General features: G+C 54.8%; 6 protein-coding genes across 6 annotated transcripts; 3 read left to right on the forward strand and 3 right to left on the reverse strand.

The window, feature by feature from the left end:
- The first annotated feature begins 72 nt into the window (after positions 1-72).
- On the forward strand, positions 73-7,082 carry ASPZODRAFT_136694 (hypothetical protein). The gene is made up of 3 exons (XM_022724113.1): positions 73-372; positions 446-6,752; positions 6,819-7,082. The coding sequence occupies exons 1-3, from the start codon at positions 350-352 to the stop codon at positions 6,927-6,929; spliced, it is 6,441 nt and encodes a 2,146-aa protein (XP_022577651.1). The 5' UTR covers positions 73-349; the 3' UTR covers positions 6,930-7,082.
- Positions 7,083-8,522: 1,440 nt separating this feature from the next.
- Positions 8,523-12,241, forward strand: ASPZODRAFT_1228622 (hypothetical protein). Its single transcript, XM_022721330.1, has 2 exons — positions 8,523-8,819; positions 8,878-12,241. The coding sequence occupies exon 2, from the start codon at positions 8,913-8,915 to the stop codon at positions 12,039-12,041; it is 3,129 nt and encodes a 1,042-aa protein (XP_022577652.1). The 5' UTR covers positions 8,523-8,819; positions 8,878-8,912; the 3' UTR covers positions 12,042-12,241.
- A 181-nt stretch (positions 12,242-12,422) lies between these two features.
- Positions 12,423-13,048, forward strand: ASPZODRAFT_154858 (hypothetical protein; the record flags this gene model as incomplete). Its single annotated transcript, XM_022726142.1, has 2 exons — positions 12,423-12,434; positions 12,482-13,048. 2 exons carry the CDS (start codon positions 12,423-12,425, stop codon positions 13,046-13,048), a joined length of 579 nt encoding a protein of 192 aa, XP_022577653.1.
- Positions 13,049-13,182: 134 nt separating this feature from the next.
- Positions 13,183-14,112, reverse strand: ASPZODRAFT_19835 (hypothetical protein; the record flags this gene model as incomplete). Its single annotated transcript, XM_022727488.1, has 1 exon — positions 13,183-14,112. One exon carries the CDS (start codon positions 14,110-14,112, stop codon positions 13,183-13,185), a length of 930 nt encoding a protein of 309 aa, XP_022577654.1.
- A 1,351-nt stretch (positions 14,113-15,463) lies between these two features.
- On the reverse strand, positions 15,464-17,739 carry ASPZODRAFT_75160 (hypothetical protein; the record flags this gene model as incomplete). Its single annotated transcript, XM_022730025.1, has 3 exons — positions 15,464-15,784; positions 15,848-17,217; positions 17,328-17,739. The coding sequence occupies 3 exons, from the start codon at positions 17,737-17,739 to the stop codon at positions 15,464-15,466; spliced, it is 2,103 nt and encodes a 700-aa protein (XP_022577655.1).
- A 3,721-nt stretch (positions 17,740-21,460) lies between these two features.
- Positions 21,461-22,651, reverse strand: ASPZODRAFT_19837 (hypothetical protein; the record flags this gene model as incomplete). The annotated part of the gene is made up of 2 exons (XM_022727489.1): positions 21,461-21,732; positions 21,784-22,651. The coding sequence occupies 2 exons, from the start codon at positions 22,649-22,651 to the stop codon at positions 21,461-21,463; spliced, it is 1,140 nt and encodes a 379-aa protein (XP_022577656.1).
- Positions 22,652-23,118: the final 467 nt, after the last annotated feature.

Below are 23,118 nucleotides of genomic sequence, written 5' to 3' on the forward strand. Positions count from 1 at the left end.
TCTCTTGTTCTCAAAGGCTTCTCCCTCCTTCCTCTCCCTATTGTCTATTGTCCGGAATTATTGTCTCCCTCCTCTGTCTATTCATCTAGAGTTATTGAATTGATTCTCAGGGTGGGGATACGGCTCGTCGGGGTCTCCGATTGGCGACACTGGTGTGCAAAGTGAGAGTCCAGGTAGTGCCTATTGAGGCACGAGGAGCTGACAATAGAAGGAAGAGGGGGCTACTCTGTATTCACTAGGCTAGAGGTATTTATCTAGCATCTGCTAAGGGGTCGGGCTCCTGGCGGGTGATGGACTTTATCTTCTGAGATCGTCTGCTCTGTTCTCTCATGAGCTGGTAACAGGCATTATGGAGTTCATAGATACAGTCAGGTAGGAGGATTCATCTCCAGGGAGAATTGATAGGGAGAATCCATCTAAATGGAGCTTTGAACTAACTTGTTAGTGAACTACAAGCTCTGCCCGGCGGGTTGCACCTGCTGTGCCCGCGTCAGGACGACGGTGACCTTTGCCGATACGAGGATGCGAACGAGGTGAACGAAACGGGCCGCAATGTCGGGGAATTGATCGAGGAGGCCAAGACGCGCCGGGAGAAGTTCGTCTCGTGCATGCGGATCCTGGCGTACAGTGAGGAGGCGGCGGAGAAGGTGCAGCGCTGGCTACGCGAGAAGATCGACGAGAGCCTGGAACGCTGCGAGCTGTGTATCAAGCAGTACTACATGGGCAAGATCTGGTTGTTGGAGCAGTTGAAGGAGAGCTACGAGGAGGAGGAGACGGACCGGTTTGCCCGCATGCTGGACGAGTGGGATATCCAGCGCATCACGAGGAACCTCGCCGTGGCGACTGCCACGTTGAGACCCCTGCCCCGCCAGGAGATCGGACTCCATGTTCTCGACAGGGCTTCATTGCTGGCCATCTTCGAGACCCTGAGCTGTGAAGCCATGCTCCGTGACGACGAGCTGCTGCGCGCCCATTTCGATGAGCCCTTTGAGCTGATTCAGTCCAAGCGGAGCCTCAAGGTTTCCGATTACATCCCCGCCATCTCCCGCTTCTTGTTCGACCCCGTCCAGCTTCGCAATTTCTGGGCCTTCAATGTCTGGTCGCGGTACGCACGCCCCCCGACCACCGAGGAGTTTGACTGGGCAATCAAGGAAGGCCTGCTTGACGCTCTGCGGGTCGCCTCACAACACCAGCAGCAGCAGCAACCACAACCACAACAATCACAACAACAACAACAGCCGCCGCCGCAACTGGTGGCTATCCAGAGACTCTGGCGTGGGATGACCCTGATCGTCAAGAGATTGGATAAAGATCAGATCACGCATAATCTGCGAGCGTTGGAGATCGACCCTGTCCGCTTGTCGGTGGAGCACCTAGCGATACCCACGCCGGGACTGAAGTACTTGCTCAATACCATCCAGCTCCTTCTTGAAAAGGCTCCCGGTGATTTCTGGGTGGCCATGCACACCATCGCGCCTCACCTTATCCTGGAGCAGGTCTTCAACAATTACCAATTCCGCGCCTTCCTCCGGGACACCGCGGAGGATGAGCCCTATGAAAAGTCTGCGTTGAAGGATATGTTGTCGTGGATAAAGCCGTTCATGGCATCCTTGACGGTTGCCCAGCGGAATGCTGCCTGTCGGATCCTGCTCAAGCATCTGCTGGGTATTGCCCAAGATGAACGCTACGCATATCTGGTCCGGTATCACTGCTTTGATGTTTCCTTGGACACTCTACTACAGTTGCTGCGGCATTTTACAGACAACGAATCCTCGAGAGGATCGGTTGGTCGCATCACCTTGTCCGAGGCGTTGGAGCTGGTCAGCGAGAATATCATCACCATTATCAACCCTCCGCACCTTTACATCGAGAAGAGCCGGCAGGAAGCCCTCTCGGCGCTTTGTATGGATGTGATTCGTAACACGCTGGCCCTAGAATGTCAGTCCCTCAAGAGTGATTACGAAACTATCCTCAAAGAGGACGAACTACATCATGGTGTCAGCACCTACTCGGCTAAGATTTGGGACGCGGTCGTCTTGCACTTGCACGAGGACAACCTGCCACTCTCCACAGCTGCCCTCCTCGGCATCCTGCCCCTCGTGGGTCTCGAGAGGTTCGCTCGGGATTCGACCAAAGAAGAGGCCAATTTCAACGACATTTATGATCACCTGACACACCTCTCCTGCCAGATCATCGAGCGCCTGGCCGACTTCAAGCCAGAGCACCTGAACGACTTGTTCAAGAGCCAGGACACATGCAGTGCTCTGGTCTCCGCCCTGTTTTCCGCCGATCCCAACACCTACCAAGCGGCCGTCGATCTCATCAAGAACATGAGCGGTCAGTCGGCTCGCAGAGACGCCATCTCGCATCTGCTGCAGACGTTCTTCAGCACCACCATGTACGGGCTGACCTGGTCCTTCCGCCGCATATCCAATATGAAGACATTTGCATCCGCCCCGCGAATGATCTACACCGGCACAGACATCGTGGATATCCTGTGCAATAGCCAGACTGGTCTGCTGCGAACCCGTAAGCTGATCAATCGCCGGGAAATCCTGTCGCTGCAGAAACTCTGGGAGTATCTCTGGCAGGCTGTGACGACAATCTTCGACGAGACCGAATCCTGGCATCGACGAGGCAACCACAAAAACACCATGCTGGAGTTCTGTCGAGACACTATCCAGTTCGCCGAACTCCTGTTCAGCCAATTCGAGATCCTCATCAGTGCCGTCATCGACGCGGACCCGAATCAATCCCAGACGGCCCGAGAGGTCTTCCTCAAATTCCCGACCTCGGCCCTGAATGGAATGGTCAAATGGCTCCGCCTCAAGGATGAATACCTGGCGACCACCCTCACAAGCGTGCTCTGCAGCATCCTTGCTCGTCTCGGCGAACTCAAGGTGACGACGGTCAACAAAGGTGCCCTAGAATACATTGAGGGGGTCGCTTACAGGGGCACCGTCCGGACCATCATTCTCGATACCGACAAGGCAAAGCTCGTCAAGTCCCTGGAAACCTACTATGGACGACCCATTGTCACTGCCGTCACGGCTTCATCCAAGAAGCAGAGCCATATCACGGATTTCGCCAAGGCGGCGGATGCCTCCTCAACGTCGGGCGTATCCAGACTCCCCAGCGAGGAGTTTGAAGACTCAGAAGCCTTTGACGATGTCATCATCGGTCTCTCGAGCGCTGTAGAATTGAACAAGAAACGACGTGCAGCCGAGGCCAAGGAGCGAGCGGAGAGGGCCGCCCGAGCTGCTCCTGGTGGTATCTCTCGCCCCGCTACCCCTGTGCTTGTGAAGCCAAAGGCGAGCGTTTTGTCCTTCCGCGAAAAGCGTGAAAGGGAGAAGGAGGAAAAACGGAAGCGTGACCTGGCCATGGTGGCCAACATGAAGAAGGGTCTTGCTGGTGTTGCGGAGCAAACCGCTGAACAAGGGTCCGGGTTAAGAGGCATTGGTATCCGGGGCAAAGACCACACGCCTGTTCAGGAGAGTATGATGGTCTCCTCCGAATCGGAGAATGAATCAGACTCGGAGGATGAAATTGAGCAACTGGTGCGAGGTAAAGGACGGACCCAGCCCGATGCCGTCAAGGAGTACGAAGAGAGCAAGAAGCGCTCTCTCAAGCAGCAAGGCCCCGTGAAGAAGACCAAGCAGATCCGCTCTGCGAATGACATGCGGGCTCGACTGGCGCCGGACCTCTCCTCCCTACACCGCACCCTGCTCGGCTGGGATTTCTTTGCAAACGGTGATCTCCCACCACACTCCGGGCGCACCGACTACAGTCTGGTATCGAATACATTTGGCACCGTCCAAGAGTACCAGAGGACTTTCGAGCCCCTTTTGATTCTTGAAGCATGGCAGGGCTTCCAGGCTTCCAAGGAGGAAGGAACCTTCAAGCCGTTCGAAATCAAGGTGGCCACTCGTCTCACCCTGGACTCGTTCGTCGAAGTCAATGTCACCATGCCCTTGCCTGACGTCAAGGACTTGGGCCTGGGAGAAGCCGACATTGTGCTCCTGTCCAAATCGCGGACCCCCGCCACCGACTCTGCAGCGCCGCACTGTCTGGCTCGGGTCTCTTCCATCAACCGTAAGAAGGGATCCGTTGAGCTCTCCTTTCAGGTCAACCCGGGCAACTCCCTCATGAGCTCGTTTGCCCCCAACGTCACTATCTGGGGTGTGAAGATCACCTCACTGACTCCGTTGGAGCGCGAGTATGGAGCGCTTATGGGTCTCAAATTCTACGATCTTTGCACGGAGATCACCGAGGCCAAGCCGTCTCCCATCCTCCGCTACGCCGATGCAACCCTGAAACCGCTTGCTGATAACTACAGCGTGAATCCCGCCCAGGCCAAGGCCATCAAATCCGCTCTGGATAACGACGGTTTCACTCTGATCCAGGGTCCGCCCGGTTCGGGAAAAACCAAAACAATCGTGGCCCTTGTAGGAGGTCTATTAAGCGGCTCCCTGGTCGACCAGGGTGTCGCCATTGCTCGACCTACCACCACCACTACCACCACTACCACCGTAGTAGGCCACCATCGGCCCGCTGGAAAGCCTGCCACCAACAAGAAGCTTCTTGTCTGCGCACCTAGTAATGCAGCGGTGGATGAGCTGGTGATGAGACTGAAGGAGGGTGTAAAAACCCTGAGCGGGCGACACGAGAAGCTGTCTGTCCTCCGCCTGGGTCGTAGCGATGCCATCAACGCCAACGTGCTCGACGTGACGCTGGATGAGCTGGTCAATAGTCGACTCAACCAGAACGGCCGCAAAGGTCCGCAAGAACGAGACCTGCAAAAGATCTACATGGAACACAAAGCGGCCGATACCGCATTCAAGGAGACTCGCGCCCGATTAGATGAATGTCGCGCCAAGGGCTTGCCTGTCCCCGAAGAATTGGCCCGCGAGTTTGACCTGACAAAGAAGAAACGTACCCAGCTGAGTCTGGAGGTCGACAACGCGCGGGACAAGAACCACACGGCGGCTCGCGATGCGGAATTGACGCGCCGTCGCATCCAGCAGGAGATCATTGACGGGGCGCACGTCATCTGTGCCACCCTCAGCGGCAGTGGCCACGAGATGTTCCAGAGTCTAAACACCGTGTTCGAGACGGTCATCATCGATGAAGCGGCACAGTCGATTGAACTGGGCGCACTGATCCCGTTGAAGTACGGGTGTACCAAGTGCATTCTGGTCGGTGATCCGAAGCAGCTGCCTCCTACGGTCTTGTCCAAGGTCGCATCCAGGTTTCAATACGAGCAGAGTCTGTTCGTCCGTATGCAGGCCAACCACCCGAATGACGTGCATCTCCTCGACACACAGTATCGAATGCACCCGGAGATCAGCCGCTTCCCCAGTGCGGCGTTCTACGATGGCCGCCTGCAGGACGGGCCCCAGATGGCGCAGCTACGTACGCGGCCGTGGCATCAGAGCGAGCTGCTGAGCCCTTACCGGTTCTTCGACGTGCAGGGCTTGCACCAGAACGCGGCCAAGGGCCACTCGCTGGTCAACCTGGCCGAGCTGCGGGTCGCCATGCAGCTGTATGAGCGCCTCACGACGGACTTCCGGGGAATCAACTTTGCGGGCAAGATCGGTATCATCACCCCGTACAAGGGCCAGCTGCGGGAACTGAAATCGCGCTTCGCAGCCAAGTATGGAAACTCCATCCTCACCACGGTCGATTTCAACACGACCGACGCCTTCCAGGGTCGCGAAAGCGAGGTCATCATCTTCTCGTGTGTGCGCGCCTCGAACAAGGGCATCGGTTTTCTGGCTGACATCCGTCGTATGAACGTCGGTCTGACCCGTGCTAAATCCTCGCTATGGGTCCTGGGTAACTCGCAGTCGTTGGTGCAGGGCGAATTCTGGAACGGCCTCATCACAGACGCTCGGGCCCGGAACGTGTACACGGATGGCGATGTTCTCCAGATCCTGCAACGGCCTCAGTTCACTGGCTACAAGAATGTGGAGATGGCAGGCACAGACCTTTCCGCCGCTGAACAGGAACCGTCGCCCTCTGTGTCTGTGTCGGTCTCGGCCTCGGCTTCGGCTAGAAACACCCCTCCTACCGCCCCCTTGCCGGATGGACCCTCCGGGGGAGCCCACGGCCTCGATGAAACTCGCATGTGTGGGATCTGTGGCAGCGCAGCCCACATGACACATCGCTGCGACAACGTGGAGGCCAAAGAAGCTGCGCGCGGGACTTGTCATCGGTGCGGGACTGTCGGGCATAGCCGGTTCAACTGTACCAAGGAGCGCTGCCTCGAGTGCGGCCAATTCGGGCACTCCCCGCACGAATGCCAGTTCACGCGTCCTCTCTCCAAGCGCGAGAAGGGGATGATCAGTAAGGAGGAGTATCGACACGCCCAGCTTCAGAAGCAAAGGGTTGAACGCCAACGGGAAAGACAACTGGGCGGCCACGACCCCAAGGTACCTGTGCTACAGGTGACGACCGGCGACGACAAGTCTCATGTCAGTACCACCACCACCACCACCACCACAGCTCCTCCCAAACGGAAACGCAGCGATTCTCCCACTCAGGAGGGTGCGGCTGCTGCTCCTTCGCGCAATTCCAAACATCCCAAGCCCGGGAACCAGCCGCCCAAGGGCCCGCGGTACAACAAACTCGATGCGAAGCCGCCCCCGACGGCCGGCGACCTGGTGAAGCCGTCGCGCGATGGACCAGCGTATGCTCCTCTGGCTTCGCCCGCCAACCAGCCGCCCACTGGTCCGCGGGCGCCGTCAGCAAATGTGAGTTTGATATTCTCTACCGTGTCCCCCTATATCTCAGATGACTTTCCTTACTGACCTCATCAGGGACCACCTCGACCGGGCTCGCGACCAGGCAATGGGATGCAGCCTCGCCCCCCTCCCCCATTCCGCAAGAAGAAGGAGACTGACCCGTTCATCCGGCCCAAGAGGCGATAAAACGATGCATCTACATTTTATTTTCTTTGTCTTATCAGTCATATCAGTCAGCATTAGCATCAACAGGCGTTGAAGAGTTTCTTTTTTCTTTTTTCTTTTTTCTTTTTTTCTTTTCTTTACATCTGCCCCTGTTATTTGTATGAGCTAGACGACAGTTCTTTTTACTAGACTTGTATATATAAGAAATCTGTAGAAAGATTAATCGACTTCTCTCTGTTTCTGTGTTTATTGCAGTTATGGAATCCTATGGTGGAGACCATAGAATATATATCTAGTCTGCCTCACCCACCAATTCACTATAATATTAGATAGAAAGCCATTATAATGTTGATGAGATGAAATTAAGAGCAGCGAAATATGATATACAATAAATTGAACCAGTCTGTGGTTGTACGGAGTTTCTCTCGACTCAAGAGAGCACTCTGAAAGCTTGGAGTACAATGGTGGACAGAGTACAGAGTACAAAGTACGACAGAATAAGATTTATCAAGAGTCATTTCTATCAAAGACCGTCTACTCTGTTTGAATTAAAGTTCGCTCCTCGTCTTCCTCTTTGTTGTCAATCGACTGATGCGTTGCCATCTCTCCCAAGCAGATCCCGTCTTGTGACGAGTCCAAACTTCTCTTCCTTTTCCCCCTCCCTCCCTCTCCCCTCCCCTTCTTCCTCTGACCACACACCTTCACCTCTCTCCCACTTTCTCTGCCACGTCTGATCTCCGGGATCAGCGTCGATCGCGTTGATTGGCTTCCAGCTACCAGGATCTCTCGGGTAAATCGATAGAGGCCACTATCGAGTACGACTCCGTACTCCCTCCCTCACGCTACAGGCCTCCAGTGGGCCAATGCAGTTTTTTAGTGCCCCCCTAGAAGCCTGGGAGAGACTCAAAGAGCCTGAGGACACCTGGGCGAGCTTGAGAGAGAAGAGGGGAAGGGGGGATTTATCACCAATAATTCACACACTATGGCATCCCTTGCGTGGACTTTGCCGCTTGAAACAGCAGCTGAAGATGAGGAACTCTGCACCCTCAGCCTCGATGACTTCATGATCGTCAGGGCGGAGCTACCAGTACGAAGAATCCCAGGAATCCTCTGTCTACGGAGTACTGATTGTCCACTCTGGAGCCCTGAGTACTGGGGTAAGTCGAGCTGGTTTCACCGTCTGCTACTTCCTACTGCCACCACTGACTGATCTAAGATTTCCTGCAGATCTAGCGTAAATAGTGCCTGCGACATAAACCGCCACTATCATGCACATACCCATGTCCCCCGGGAGGAGCTGTGGATCGAGATCGCCTCATGGGGCAGAGGAGGCACATTCGTCAAGGTTTTGTTCCGTACAGAGTACACTTGACAAACGCTGAATGGAGGACGACCTTCGGCAAGGAACCTGTCATCTTAATGAATTATTCCTTTTTTTTTTTTTTTGGATAGAGAAGAGGAGAAGCTCGGAACTCTATCTCTAGTTAATCGTGGACCTCTCGCGTTTATCAGGTATATTTACTTGGATGGAGAGCCACCCTTCCCCTTCCCCCCCCCCGTCTCTCTCTCTTTCGAGGGGGCAGGCAAAACAAAGAGGGGACAAAAAAAAGAACTCAATTCGGGGGGTTTGTTTTTCTTTGTTTACGAGAAGGATAGACGGGGGGAGGACAGGCTGCTGCACGACAAGGCAGAGAGTCTTTCCGATCGCTGCTTGCAGCCCCGAGTCGTGCATATCATATCCCCCGAACAAACGACGAGAGAGGCAATGATTCATTCGTCTTCCTGATGGTTTGCAACGGAGATTATACCGCCACTAGATAGGTAGACAGACACGTTACTCCTCCGTATCCCCAAACGGTTTGTCTCTGCTGGCCTCGAAACTCGTTTGACCGCAACCCGATCCCGAGCTCGGTCCTCTCTCTCCATGGTGACCTCTCACCCGGCGACGCTCTTGCGTTTGAAAGCCAACCGCTTGTCGGCAGTGTCCAGTGTCCGGCCTGTTCGATGCATCATCATCATTGGAGGAGCCTGCAGGAGAACGCAGCCGCCCCCAGTCCCGTCGTGCCGACCTGTCGCCCTGCCCAACACCCCCCACTCGCTGCGTCGCCGGCTCGACGACGCAGACGCTCCAGCATGCCCCCGGCTGCGCCCTATAACCAGGACCTGCTGCCGCCCATCGAGTCCGCGCAAAAGCCTTTCGCTCGTCTGGCTGGTGACGTCGCCTCGCCGCTGCCGCCGTCGTCTTCGTCGTCGTCGTCATCGTCGTCGCCAGAGGCCTCCTCACAGACCTCCTCACAGGCCTCCTGGGCCGGCGACATGATCAAGAAGCGCCTCCGTCTACTGTCCCAGCGGGGCAGAAAGGAAGAATCTGACAGCAACCCCAGCAGTCGCTACGAGGACGAGTCCCGCCAGCTTCTCGCCCTGCAGCGCGAGGGGTTCCTGCCCCTGGCCTCGGGCAAGAAGAGCCTAAAAAGCCTCGACTCCAACTCGTCGCGGTCCAAGTCCCGTAAGGACGTCGAGGAAATCGGCCTGCCTTGGCTCGACCAACATTCCAATCGCAAGGAACGGCGGCCCGTTTCCAGCAGCAATGAAAGCAAGGCTGTGAGCGTCTCTTTACCTCAACACGAGGACGTCCTGGCCGCATTGGACCTGGGCGATTTCAGCTCCATTGTCGAGGCCGCCGTCTCGCTGTCGTCGGGCTATAGCGATATCGTCCCCCCGTCATATCGGCCTTTGACGAAGGACTCCAATACCGATCAGCTCGGCCCTACCCCCGAGGCGGACAGTCAGGATCCAGTCCGAGACAACGATCCTCGTCAAAGCGAAGACTTTGAAGCAATCCTCACCAGTATCCTGTCCGCCTCCAGTGTCAACCCTGATAATCTGGAAAGTCATCGAGGAAACGATCCTGCAGCCTCATCGACCATACCGGAAGAGCCTTCTGAGCCAGCAGAGAGCAAAGGAGACACAAGCCAAAAGCCTCCTGCAGCGCCGCAACCCACTCCCAACCCGGCCCCTATGCCTCTCAAGCTGTTTCCAGACCCTCTACCCCCGCGCGATTCTAGCAAGATAGCCTGGCGAACCTCATCCGGCGGGCGTCCCTCCGCCTCAAACCCCACAGCCAGACCTAGTTCTCCAACGCCGCCAGTCACCTCCAAACCAACATCCGCGACGCCCACAGAGGTCGTACCAGAGAGGTCTTCGCAAGCGCCACCCGCAGACGACGACTCGGGTTCCAAACCACAACCGCCAGGCTCCACCATGTCTGCTTCATCGGGCTTCCGGCCTGCCACCGCAGTGGCTGAGAAGGCTCGAGCCAATGTGCCGCATGATAGAGGTTCGCAGACCAAACCCAACCGTCGACCGGTTTCCTTCCAGATAGGAACCATTAACGGGTTCCCTCTACCGGCACCTATGAGACCGTTACCATCATTGCCGGAACCCAGTTCTGCGCCCAGCGCTCCTCTTCCTCTTCCTCCTCAGGGTGGCCATTCCACGCCCACTGTTCCTCCTCCTTCTCTTCCCCAGGGTGGCCATTCCATGCCCAGCAACCCCCCTCCTTCTCTTCCCCTTCCTCCCCTTCCTCAGGGTGGTCAGCCAGCCAATTTCAAAAAGCTTGATGTTCGACCGAGCGAACAGCCTCTGTCTACACCCGCCCCTCACGATGGACCAAGGAAAAACCAGCCGTCGCGTCTCCGGATCGAGGACAAGGGGGACGAAGCGACGACGCCGAAAAGTGCAGCGCACTTATCCGAGGCGTCTATTCTGGAACGTACACGCAAGAGTCGGACGGAACGCGTGCGAGCTCTGCGAATGAAAGACATTTCGGACAGTCGGATCTTTCTACAAGAGCCCGAGTCGCCCCCCGCAGCCGAGTACCCCCCGCACATCGAAGAGTCGCCTGTGCTTCCCCGGGTATCGTTTCAAGGGAACCGGGATGCACGGCATGCACGGAATCACCATTCCCACCAGGAGGCGGATTCGCTGCCCGAGTCGGACCGCCGCAGTTCCCGAAGCATCGCGCCGCCAGAGACACCTCAATCGCACTCCTCTTCCGGTGAAGCTGCGCGCCTTCATGGACGGGGACGGTCGGTAAGCGGTCGGAACTTCTCTGTCGCCACCAACGGCTCCGTCACCTCGTCCGAGGCTGCTGCGTTTGCAGCCCCGGACTCCCCCGGCAACAACCCTGTGCTCCGCAGCAGTAGCATGCGCAGTGCTTCGGTCCGCTACCCGCACGAGCAACGTCGTCAACGCCGTCAACGATCCGACTCGCCGTCTTTGCCCTCCTCGGATGACGAGGCATCGAACATCGGTGTGCATGTGACGTCGCGCCTGCAGCTGCCGTCGCAGCCACAGCAGCGGCGGACATCAGACCGAGACGGTAATACCCGATCCCGACACACTAAGCACCGGGCTCCCGTCAGTAATGGACCTGGCACACAGCAGGCGATGCCCCGAAGCAGAAAGCCTGTGGAAAACCCTGTGGCTCCCCTGACGCCTCGCAACAAACGCAGCAACCAGAGTCTGGAGAAGCCACCGCCGTCGTCGCCGTCGTCGTCGCAACATTCGCAACATTCGCACCGGCTGCATTCTGCACAGGTGATCCGCTCTCTCGAGGCACGTATCGCCGAGCTGGAACGCCAAAACCAGGCCCTGCAGGCCGCCCTGTTTGCAACGCTCAACGTCAATGTAGGAAGTGGCTCTACCAGCGCGCTACTAGCTGCCACTGCGCCGCTGGCTGCTGGCGCACCGGCCTTTGGCGCTTCTTCCTCTTCCTTGCCAATGAACATGAGCATGAACAATTCATCCAGCTCGGTCGATCGTTACCATCAACAGCAGCAGCAACACCACCACCACCACCAGCATCAACAACAGCAGCAACACCATTATCAGCACGAATCCGCCCCCTACAATACCCGCCAGCTCCGTCGCGAGAAACTAGCCCAACCATCTCACCAGCAACACCATTACCAACGGCCGAGCAGCTGGGTTGGCACGGACAACAGTAGCATGCGCAACAGCTATGCGACAACCAGCTCGGGGATCCCAGACGTCAAGGCACTGGAGGATATGATTGAGGATCTGGAGATGGGATGGCCGTCGGATGGGTCGCGCCGCTCGAGCCTGCGGTAGTCTATTGCTTGTTACCATGATTTTTATTCTTCTTGATTCTTCATTTGACTGACTTCCGAACTTCCACTTCAATTCTTTACCTGTTTATTCCCCTGTGCTTTATCACGATACCATTCTGTTCTATACTTTTATTATCCTTAGGTTGGTCCGCTTAGTTAATTGAGTCAATCATTATTATTAGTGTCTGGATGCCTAGATGTAGACAAGAGTAGAAGAGTAAGTATCTAGTTACTCTGTAGAGTCCAGTCGAGCCTGCTTAGTCAGCATCGTCATTGTTGACCGCGAGCCTCAGTCTTCGCGCAGCTTGATGTAAATACACACACCTTCTGACCTAACCGTCCCACCAAATAAAGGAGAAAACCCGGATCGAATCCAGAGAAAATGCCCAACTCTGTAAGCGGTCGATCAGGAGGATAGGAAATTGGAAGCCTCGCTAACAGTCCCAGGTGCCGCAACACGTCACCACCCTCCTCTCCCACCTCACCTCGCGAGCAGGCGTGCAGTCGACGCTGATCCTTTCACGGAAAGATGGTTCGATTATTCAGTGTACGGGGTTATTAGCAGAGAACGCGACATCAACGCCGTCGACATCTACGCCTACGCCTGATCCAACGATTAGTCCAGCGTCTCCAAACCTTACTACTAATAATACCACCGAACCCCTCTCGCCCACCAATCCAACCCCCAACACAACCACAACCACAGCCTACCGACCGAGTCAAGCAGAGACGCTCGCGGCACATATCTTCAGCTACGTGCGCAGCGCGTCGGAGCTGAGCCTCTGCCTTTCACACCCGGGTGCAAAGCCCAGCACGACGACGACGGGCGCGAACGGCTCGCGCGAAGGGGAAAACGGGGGGGAGGTGGAAGGGGAAGAATACGGGGATGGAGACGGGGAGGGGGATTGGGAAGAGCTGAAGCTGCTGCGGCTACGGAGCAAGAGGCATGAGATTGTGGTTGTTCCTGATCGCAAATATCTCCTGTGTGTAATTCAGGATGGAAAGTGACCACCGAGACAGATAATGAGAGAGTATATTAGAGTATACCCACACACTGAGAGTACATCGGAGTATACCCACACACTGGAAGTACATCAGAGTAGGTACAGAGTAGATACGTATACTAGATGGTTGGAGAAAAATCACTGCTCCTCCCCTGGCAAGCGGACATCCTTCCAACCCCTACCATCTCCGACACTGGAAGAATCGGCCCGGATAGCACGCCAATCGTCGACATCCATCCAGCCGATCTGGGCGAGATCGCCGAACCCACCAAGCCAGTAGACCTTCTCGACGACCATGCGCGCCCAGAAGGAAGCGTGCGGGCTATACTTGGCACCGGGGAGCCAGGCGCTCGCATCCGGATGGGCAGCGAGGTAACAGCTCGTCATGGCCTCCAGCTGCTCTGCGTCCTCCACCTCGTCGTATTCTTCCAGGTACCCGAATAGCGTCATCCGCGGTAACCCGGCCTCACTCATGGGGAAACCAGGGTACACCGGTTCGGTCTGGTCGAGGTGATCCCACCAGTCGATCGAAAGCGAGAGGTTCGACCCAGCTGCGATGTTCCGGAAAGTCGTCCCGATCCGGAGGCCCAGAAATGTCGGATCACCGTTCGCCTCGGCAGAACAATCGGCGATGTACTCGCTCAGCGCGACCGATTGGCCTGCCACCTCGGGGGGGGTGGCCCATGCTCCAGCTTTTCCTTGTCCTTGTTCTTCTTTACCGTGAACTTTGGCTTTGCCCTTGCCTTTGCCTTTGCCTTTGCCCTTGCCTTTACCCTCGCCTTTAGAGTGGGCTTTTCCCTCGCCTTTGGCGTGTTTGCCCTCGCCTTTGGCATGATGTTCATGGACGAGGGAGGAGTCCTGGGCAGGGAAAATGGTAGACACGCTTCCCGTCGTGGACAGTGCGAGCATACGACGGGCCATGAGGGTGGAGGTGAACCACGAGGGGCGGGTCATCACCCCGACGTCCTGCTCATGGGGGTTCTCCGTGCTGAGCTGGATCTGTGGGGGGTGGAGGGGCACTGCAGAGGCAGCGGTGAGGACGGAGAGGAAGACCAAGGAAGCCTTCATTTTGAATTGAAGATTCTGAAAAGTTCGTTCTTGAATAGACTAATTCTCGTCTGTCTCTCCTATATGCACCTAGGTACGAGACTGCACAGGAAAACAGTGGACGGTCGAAACTCCTGCAGGTCGTGCAGAAGTTATCAGCGGAGTTGGATCTTATCTGATCGAGCTAGTCCGCGGGGCTAGTCCTCAACCGGCTAGCAAGTCCCTTCCTCGCTTCCGGCCTCATCCGACCTTCCTCCGGTCCTCCTCCGGTCTGTGTGTCTCGCCATAATCCTATGACTCATTCCTGGTCAACTGGTGTACCGGTCAACGCCTCGACGTCGTACTTCGTACCCATGGTTTGGTTGCTGCTGCTCCTGCTGTACCACATGGGCTCACCGATGGTCACGCTCCTCGTTGACCGGACTTGCGGTGGTGGTGCGGTGAGTCGGGCGGGGCATGACAGCGACTTGTTGCCTATGGTGGCACCACTCAGCGGCCATTTGAGAGGTCGGCTCTGGCACTAGAAGTACATTATTGTACCACTAGAGAACAAGTACAACGCTAGAGGTGGTGGTGGTGGTAGTAGTAGTAGTAGTAGTAGGTAGATTGTAACTAAGGTGTAAGGTAAGTAACTAGGGTAGTAGATACTAGATTATTTGGTATGCGCCATGCTCCTGCTCCGTCCCTGCAAGCTGCAGGCAGGGTACATTCAATGCCCATCCTGCAGTTGCAAAGTTCAAACCTCGTCCAGTCCACGCTGAAACGTATGATGATATATTGTGATCGAACACGCCCACCCCGGCCCGCACTCCGTAAATCAAAAGGCAAGAAATAGAACAAAACAAACACTGAACAAGAAGGGGGGAAACAAATCGCAAAGATGGAAAGGGTCCACCTTAAGATACATCGTACATGGCCAGTAGTCTCTCCTCTTCGCGAGAGACCAACCGCCGATCGGAGGGAGCCAGGTTTGCAGCCAGCGTCGGAGGGTAAGAGACAGTAGTAGAACACGTCCTTTTCCAGGGCCCGGAACAAAAGAAATAAAGACAGCAGGGTATATACAGTCGACCGGTCTGCTCCGGAGAATAAGATCACTGCGAAACGAAACCCGTCGGGTGCTTTTGTTTTGCTGGCTGCCCGGCTCCCAAGTAAAAAAAAAAAAAAAAAAAAAGATAAAAAACAGGGGGAAACAATGAGAGAAAATGATCCGACACCATATTGAATAGATGTACAGAAGTTCAACGCTTAGTGTCTGGAATTTTTTTTTTCTATATCAGAAAAAAAGAAAAGAAAAAAAAAAAATCGAAAACAAAGCGGTAGGGTAGTGAAATGGATTGTGGGGGGAGGGGGAAAGAAAACTTGGATCTGAATTCTAATTCATGAAGCCAGGCCGCAGTCCCGAGTGTAGTGCGATCTGGCGAGCTTCGCTGCCGCAGCATGCGCGCTTCATACCAATCGGTCCAGACAGAGGGACTGGAGGCAGCCGGATCGGGTTCAGGGAGTGCGCCGACACGGCGGCTTGCGGCTGATGCGGTTCGGACATCAGGAACGAGGCAGGCAGTGAGCCGTCAGGAAGAACGGCGCTGTCGCGATTCGCATGTAGCTGGATCAAATGCCGGACATGATGCTGCAACAGCAGGTCGTCGGACCCGGTGCGACCACGTTTCCGGCATCTCCGCACGTCGGTGGTGGACTGGTGTCCATTTGACTGGGTAGTTGCAGTGGCGGGAGGCATGGTGGAGGTGGTGGTGGCGACGGCAGCAGCCGAGAGCTCACACAAGCTCTTGGCGGCCTCATGCGCCGAGGGGGTCAGATCCACGGGTGTGCCCAGAGAGAAGTGGGAGAGGTCTGGAACAGGGCCGACCGGACCCGTATAGTCACCAGGAGAGTGGTACACCTCGCCCAGCGAGGTCTCGTCAATGGGAGAGGCAATGGCGAGCGGCTTGCGGGCCTCCTTGATGGAGGCGTTAGCGCATCGCCGGGTGGCCTGGACCGCCAGACGCGGCGGTACAGGCGCACAGTTGCCCGAGGCCGTTGACGAGATGGACGACGAGCGCGACGAGCGCGACGAGCGCGAGGATAGGGTGGACACGTCGGACACCATTGACTCCGGCGAGGAGGCCGATGAGGTTGACCGAGCCAAGGAGGACCGGCGAACCATGGTGGGGTAGTAGCCCTCGAAGGAGGAGGAGGGCCCCGCCTTGGGACACGAGGTGAGCGACGGCGGCGGCCGTTGGTCGAGCGTTGACCGCGACAGAGAGAGACTCTGCGCCTGCGACATGGCGGCACCGATCGAGGTCCCACGCGGAGGAAACCCGCCAAGACTCACTGCAGGAGTCGTGGTGAGGACCGACCGCGGCGTCAGCTGCGGCGTCGGGAGCATTCCTGGCCGAACAAGGGAAGGCATCGGAGGAAAAGCGCGGGGGCCGCCAGCGGGCATTGTCTGTTCGCACGAGACGGGACTGGGAGCAGCATCGCTGCTACTGCTGCTACGGGGCGACGGCGTATCAGCCATCAAACCAACATCGAAGCTGCTGCTCGGACCAGCCACCGGGCTCATCGAAGGGAGGAAAAGATCCAGGGTATCTAGCTCCGGGGTCAGACGCGGGAGAATGGTACGCCAGCAGTGGCCCTCGGCGAGGGGAGCGCCGCCGGCGCCCGGGGTGAAGCGGAGGACGATCTCAGTCCAGCGCTGGAAGAGAGCGTCGGGCATGTGCAGGCGCCAATCGATGGCCTCGAGGAACATCAGCTCATTCTGATTGATCTCAAGCGTGTTCAGGCCGGAGATCTTGCTCCATGCACGAGCGGAGTAGTTACGGTCCTGCAGGTACTTGGATGCCAGAATCAGGGCAGCCAGGAACATGCGCCGACCACACTGCATCGCACGGCCAAGGGGCTTCTCGCGCCGCTGTTCCCTAGTAAAGTCCTGGTTGGGAACGTGAGGCTTGATCTTGATCAGGTAGTACAAAGCCACCTGCAAGGTGCTATAGCTCGTGCGCGATCGGCGGAGCGTCTCCTGGATGAATGTGCGAAGCGGCAGGATGCCCTTGCAGCCCGTGGCGGAATCGCTGCGCATGGCAACGGCGGACAAGGGCCAAATGATTTCGACAATCTGAGAGGCGGTGTCTTTTTATTTGCGAAAGAAAAACAAGACAAACAGCTCAGCTTGGAACAAGAGAGAGAGAGAGAGAGAGAGAGAGAGAGAGAAAATATTTCACACCACACCAAAGACTTACCGACGAGGTTGTCAACAAAGCTGACCTTCCGGTCCGACTGACGGAGCAGACAGGGCGGAGGACGCGCACTGAGGGTGCCGTTAGCTTGGACGACAAAGCTATTGGTGCGCCGAGGATGCTTGCGCAATTCGGGTGCGACCGTAGGCTCTGCCAGTTTGGCCACATTGGCAGGTACAGCACCACGAGGGCACTGGGCAGCCGCCATTTCCCCCTCATTCTCCCAGATCACATCGACCGGATTCGTGGAGACGGAAGAGATGGAGCCCTGGGAGGAGAGGCCATCGAGAGAGAAGACGGAGGAAGAGGAGGAAGAAGCGGAAGAGGAGATCGCCGAGGCGTAGGGGTGCGCATGGGACACTTTGTTGTGTATGCTGGGGTTTGACATCAAACCCAAGACGTCCATCCCTGACATATCCGGGACCTTTGTCAAGTCTAGTGACTGACCGTCAAAAAAAAAAATCTTTTTTTAAGATATGAAATGTCAAGTCACCGATCGGAGTCAAATCACCAGATCGATACAGGGATAGTCGATTTTTAAACCGGGGGAGTGTAGACCGTTGTGCAGAAGACCGTGAACGAAAAACCGATAAGATGGGTGACCGTCTTGTATTCACAGGCGACGGTATGCCTTAGATGTGAAAGCACGCCAGCTTGAGAAAGTTCGAGAGCGTGTGGGAAGGGGTGGTATAAGAGGGGGTAGTGGTGTACAAGCGGCGAGGTAGGTAGGTAGTTATAGTCAGAGTCAGAGTCAGGTAAGAGTCAAGAGACCAGAATCGTAGACTGTTGAGTCAGAGACGATTCCGATCGCCAGTGCAGAGCTTCCAGAAGATCTAGAACGATATCGAGGGCAGGGGGTAGAAGACAAGATCTACTCCGAGTCGACGGCAGTCTTGTAGAGATCTGGAAGGGAATGGGCGACACGGGCGATCGGAACGGAGGCTTTGGGAAAGCGATGGTACATCTTGAGGCAACAGGCAGTGTATAACAGAGACGAGAGACCTGGCTGACGGTCGGACGAGACACGAGAGGGCTCGTCAGGCAGTCAAGCTAGAATCCCGACCAGGTGATTATTGTTGTTGTGGTAGCGGTGGTGGCTAAATGGTGGCCAGGGACGAGCGACGGGGCGATTCAAGCAGGCTGCAAAAGTGGACAAGAAGAATGGAGTCAGCAACCCAAATCGCAAATATCATGTGAAGGCTCGGTTTTGGAAGGAGAATATAACAGGAAGAGTGGTACCCAAGGTAGGAGAGTATGACTCCCAACGAACGTAAGACGAAGAAGAGCGCTGCCTGGGGGAGGGGGGCGGGCGGAGCAACGGTAGGCAGGCACTCGCGAGGCTCCAGCGACCAGCTCTCGCGCCGCTGATCGGCCCACGGCTAAGGAAATTACTCACTCGGAGAAGGATAAAAAAAAATTAAAAAAAGGGAACGGTGGTTTGACCGGTGGCGGGTGGCGGGGAATAGACAGAGAAGTCGCAGAGCCAGGGCCAGGAGGCAAAATCGTGAGGGGAACAGGCTACGGGCGGGAAGAGGAACGAACAAGTGGCGGAGAGGAGAGGAGGACGAGGCAGGAGCAGGGAAAAACGGGGGGAAAGAGGAGGAAAAGACGGAAGAAAAATGGATGGACTCAAGGGTCGCTCCAGGAGCTAGTATGAGAAAGCCATTTGGACTGGGCTGGGAGAGGAGAAAGGGAAGAAGAAGAGGAGAGAAAGGGAAGAGAGAGAGGCGGGAGGAAAAGTAAGAGGGAGGAGGAGGCAGGCGTGGACGGATGCGGGTATGACTCTGACTCCTTCGATACGTGCACGAAGACCTCACTGTCCATACTGTACAGAGTACCTTATTCTCTTCATCACTAATAGAGTTATTATTACAAGGTTATTTCAGATTAAATGGTATGTAAATGGTACTAGACTTATGGAGAGAAACTTGGTCCTATCTAATTATTTTATTATAGATGGATGCCAGCATAAAAAACTCTGCACATATTATTTACAGTATTATAATAGTAATCATACTATCCATATCGAGCAGTTTTATGAGTATTCAATAAGTAGGAAATGATATTAATCCCTGTCTTATGGTTGGGTTATGAGTAGGTACTACGACAAGTACCTAGGTACTCTCGTAACTACCTACAGGTACCTAACTATGCAGACCACTTTAGGCGGTTGGGTATACTCATAGTGTACAGCAGATAGTACTACAAAATTAGTTTTAACTGCCTAGAATAATACTACCACAGATAGACCTTCACTACCTACCTAGTAGGTAGATACTAGGTACTCTTAGGCAGTCCGTATCTCTCAACCGACCGACATTGCAGCCGAGGCGCCACCGCGGCAGGCAGGCAGCACCGATGATCAGGTTGATGACAGAATAATTCGACAATACTAGATTCCATAATGATAGAAGAGTGGTAGCTCCCTAAGTTCTCCTAAATTCTCATAAATTCTCCTAACTTCTACCTAAGTAATGATCAGTGAGTACGGTATACTCCGAGTACTAGTTACTACTACTACTACATAGTTACTAGGCCTACACCTCCGGGTGGTTCCGAAGCCCTGCCACGCGTGGTATGACAGGGCATCAACCGTAGCTATCAGTTAACTAGGTACCTAGATAGTAAACAATATTAGTCGGTAAAATGATATGTTCCCTCCTATCTAGTATCATCTGAAGATTACTAGATAATACACTATTCACTATCATATCATATCCATATCTCTTCTTGCCATACTACTACTACTACTGCTACTACGACTAACATGACTATGACTACCTACTTGCCACCACACCATCCTAGTAAGGTAGATAGTGGACCTCCTAACCAGTGACTGACTAACACAGCCACTCAACAACTTGGAATCGTCTCCACCCTGCACAAATTAAGCCAGGCGACCCTCGCCACTCAATTTATTCAACCAATCAACGACTAGAAAATATCCCCATCGGCCCACATGTCGTAGAGAGTTGTCATGGACTGGCGCTGATTGGTTCCAGGCAGCCACTTGGTTCCAATCAGCTCGTCACCTGGTTAAAATAGACAATAGAATGAGTCATGGTGAGTTGGATGGGTGGACTTTCTCTATGACTCCCAGCCTTGAGCTTTCTTCTGTGGTCACATGAGATTCAGATTAATAATGTCACCTGACTGACTCTTTATATTATAATATTAGGCAGATGAATACTTGACTGTTCTACTATATATAGAAATACAGTGAGTCAGGTTAGACTATGATAGTATTACATATAACTACATACTATAGGACTATAGGATGGATCATCAGTAATGGTATTCGTATATATTAACTAAACTGATATTCAGATCAGCCAACTGGTACTGATACATGAACCGTTTCTTGGACGCGTTCTTCAGGCATACAGAAAAGAATGAGGTAGTGTTTCTTCCTCGTTGACTCGCTTCATATAGTCACACCTCAGTGCTGCTGCTGGGGTTGTGGAAGCGTCATCAGGCTGCTAAATTGCAGAGCTCATCTGATACGAATACGAGTGCATCAGTCCGTAGCACAGTCGGAGACTTGCAGCTTCACTAGTGGTTGTAGGGCAGCACCGAGGTGGCTCTAGAGATGATCCCGAGAAAGTCCAGAGGATGATGACATCGGATTTCCTTGGTTTCAACACTGAAAGGAGGTGCATGTCTGTCTAGATCTGCGATTAGCTGGCTGTGTTATGATTGGCTTGAAATACTTGCTCATTAATCGGGTTCCAAAATATACCGAATCTGATTGGCTGCAGGACGGCAATATCAAAGACCTCATTATTTCAACAGGACCATCTCCTGAAAGTTCCTGATACACAGCAAGAATCTCTTTTACCAGATGCCCCTGGAGTTTTGCCATGGCAGGTAGTAGGTACTACCATAGTCTAGATCTTTGACTAATGTAGGTGCAGAATCTGATTTTGATTCCGTCATGAGATATGAGGAATCACAGATGTCCAATCCACAGTCTGATGCGCCGATTCAGGGAGATCCCGAAGGCTGGCGAGTGCCTCGACAAGAAATCAGCATCATACCAGATTATATAGCATCAAAATGACAACAAACAGCGGCCCAATATACCCGTCTAATCCCTAGGACGAGATCGGCCGGAGCCTGCGTCGTCCTTGTTTTTCTCAGCGGGCAAGCTGCCACCAGCCAACCCACAGCAGGCCCCAGACCGGTGCCGTCGTGAGAGCGAGTGCCGAGATACGCCACAGAACACGCTCCATGGTGGTAGGGAAGGGCGATGACCAGGCCGCCAGATGAGCGCCTCTATACAGCACACTGAACGCAACGTGGAGCCCCTTGTCGAGTGAGAAATCGTGTCCGACATCTGCGCTCCAACCGCCCCAGACGTTGCGGATGGCAAAGTTCTCTGCACTGTGTCGTAGCGGCTTCAAGACACCTAGCGCACAGTGGAACTCATCGCACCCCTATGCTTCTAGAAGCTGGAAACCGCGACGGGCCTCCGATGCGAGCTGGTAGAGAATTTTCCGGTTGTAGTCCTGATCCACATTATCCTCATGTCCCTTGCTGAAATCTTCGATCAAAACCGCCAATGCCCTACTGGCGGGAGGACGGGGCGGAGCGCTGTGTCCAGTAAAGCCGCGTGCAGCCTGAATGGCGCGTCCCTGCCAGTACTCCATCCGACTCGTCTGATAACGCTGCCAATCCGCCTTCTGGATGGTAGAGCAGACTTCATAGAAGGGGAGCAACGCCAGAACGCAGTCTGTGTGCTCCCCGGTGAGGACGATGGAGAGTTTCAAATCGTACGCCTTGCGGAGCCAGATGGCGTACATGACAAAGGCGCAGCCGACGTGGATGATGGTATGCGTCTCCAGCAGCGTGACGGGCAGGTGCTCGTCTAGACGACCGAAAACCTGGATGGCAAACCACAGGATCTGTATCAGGACGATTTCTTTGGCAAAAAAGTCCGCGTTGCTGCGCTCCTGGACGTCTTGCACACTGAGGTTCGGAAGCAGTCCTGTTCTGGCGAGGAAGGAGACATCCTCGGCGGTCACCTGACGGCGGAGAACCACTTCCTTCCCGGTGAGAGTCGGCTGGAAACGTCGGTCAACGACAAACCCGCCCATGACGGCAAACATTGCCTGCTCCAAGGCCCAAGGGCTGGGTGTTTGTGTTTGGGAGAGGGGATATGCTTCTCCCGTTAGATCGATATCCTTGAGGAGCTGCAGAGCTTGTCTCCTCTGGCTCCACGCAGCGGTGATGATCATCTCTGGGCAGATGACGGCCACCACCATCAGGCCAAGTCTCTCCAGTAGTTCCCTGGCCATTGCCAATGATATGGGGATATTCGGGTGCATGGCTGACCAGACGCAGAGGAAGCAGGGTTGATACGCAGCTCCAGAGGATGTTGAGGGTGCTCCGTTGCTGGCAGGCTTGACTGGACATGGCGACAAGCTCAACGGCCCAACTTTGTTAGGTAAGTACCAACTGAGGTTGGACTGAGAATTGCTCTCTGATATCTCTCTCCTATTAAAGAAAAGGCAGTCAGGCTGACATGTTTGCGCTGTCTCATGCGGCTGAAACCAGAACGGCCTGTTCAGCTCACTTTCTTATCCCTCTTTCTATGCAGCCGACAATTTAAGAAGCAAAAAACCGCACAGCCTTATATGCTATACATAGAGGAGGTAAGATAGTTCAGCTGCAACTAAATAGACTGATTAGTTGTCTAGTTAGTTACCATTCAGCTCACCTCTCTCCATTCCGCTCTTATTTTATTTCCAACCAAAAGCTGAAAGCACCAGGCTGTATCGGCCGAACTCGCTAT

The sequence above is a fragment of the Penicilliopsis zonata genome (genome assembly GCF_001890105.1).
Source record: "Penicilliopsis zonata CBS 506.65 unplaced genomic scaffold ASPZOscaffold_21, whole genome shotgun sequence".
Lineage (NCBI taxonomy): Eukaryota > Fungi > Ascomycota > Eurotiomycetes > Eurotiales > Aspergillaceae > Penicilliopsis > Penicilliopsis zonata.

Excerpts from the sequence above, each read along its gene's own strand:
- ASPZODRAFT_136694 (XM_022724113.1), top strand. The coding sequence starts at position 350 with ATGGAGTTCATAGATACAGTCAG. Across the intron at positions 373-445 it reads GAGTTCATAGATACAGTCAG|TGAACTACAAGCTCTGCCCG; the intron begins GTAGGAGGATTC and ends CTAACTTGTTAG. Across the intron at positions 6,753-6,818 it reads CGCGGGCGCCGTCAGCAAAT|GGACCACCTCGACCGGGCTC; the intron begins GTGAGTTTGATA and ends TGACCTCATCAG.
- ASPZODRAFT_1228622 (XM_022721330.1), top strand. The coding sequence starts at position 8,913 with ATGCATCATCATCATTGGAGGAGCCTGCAGGAGAACGCAGCCGCCCCC.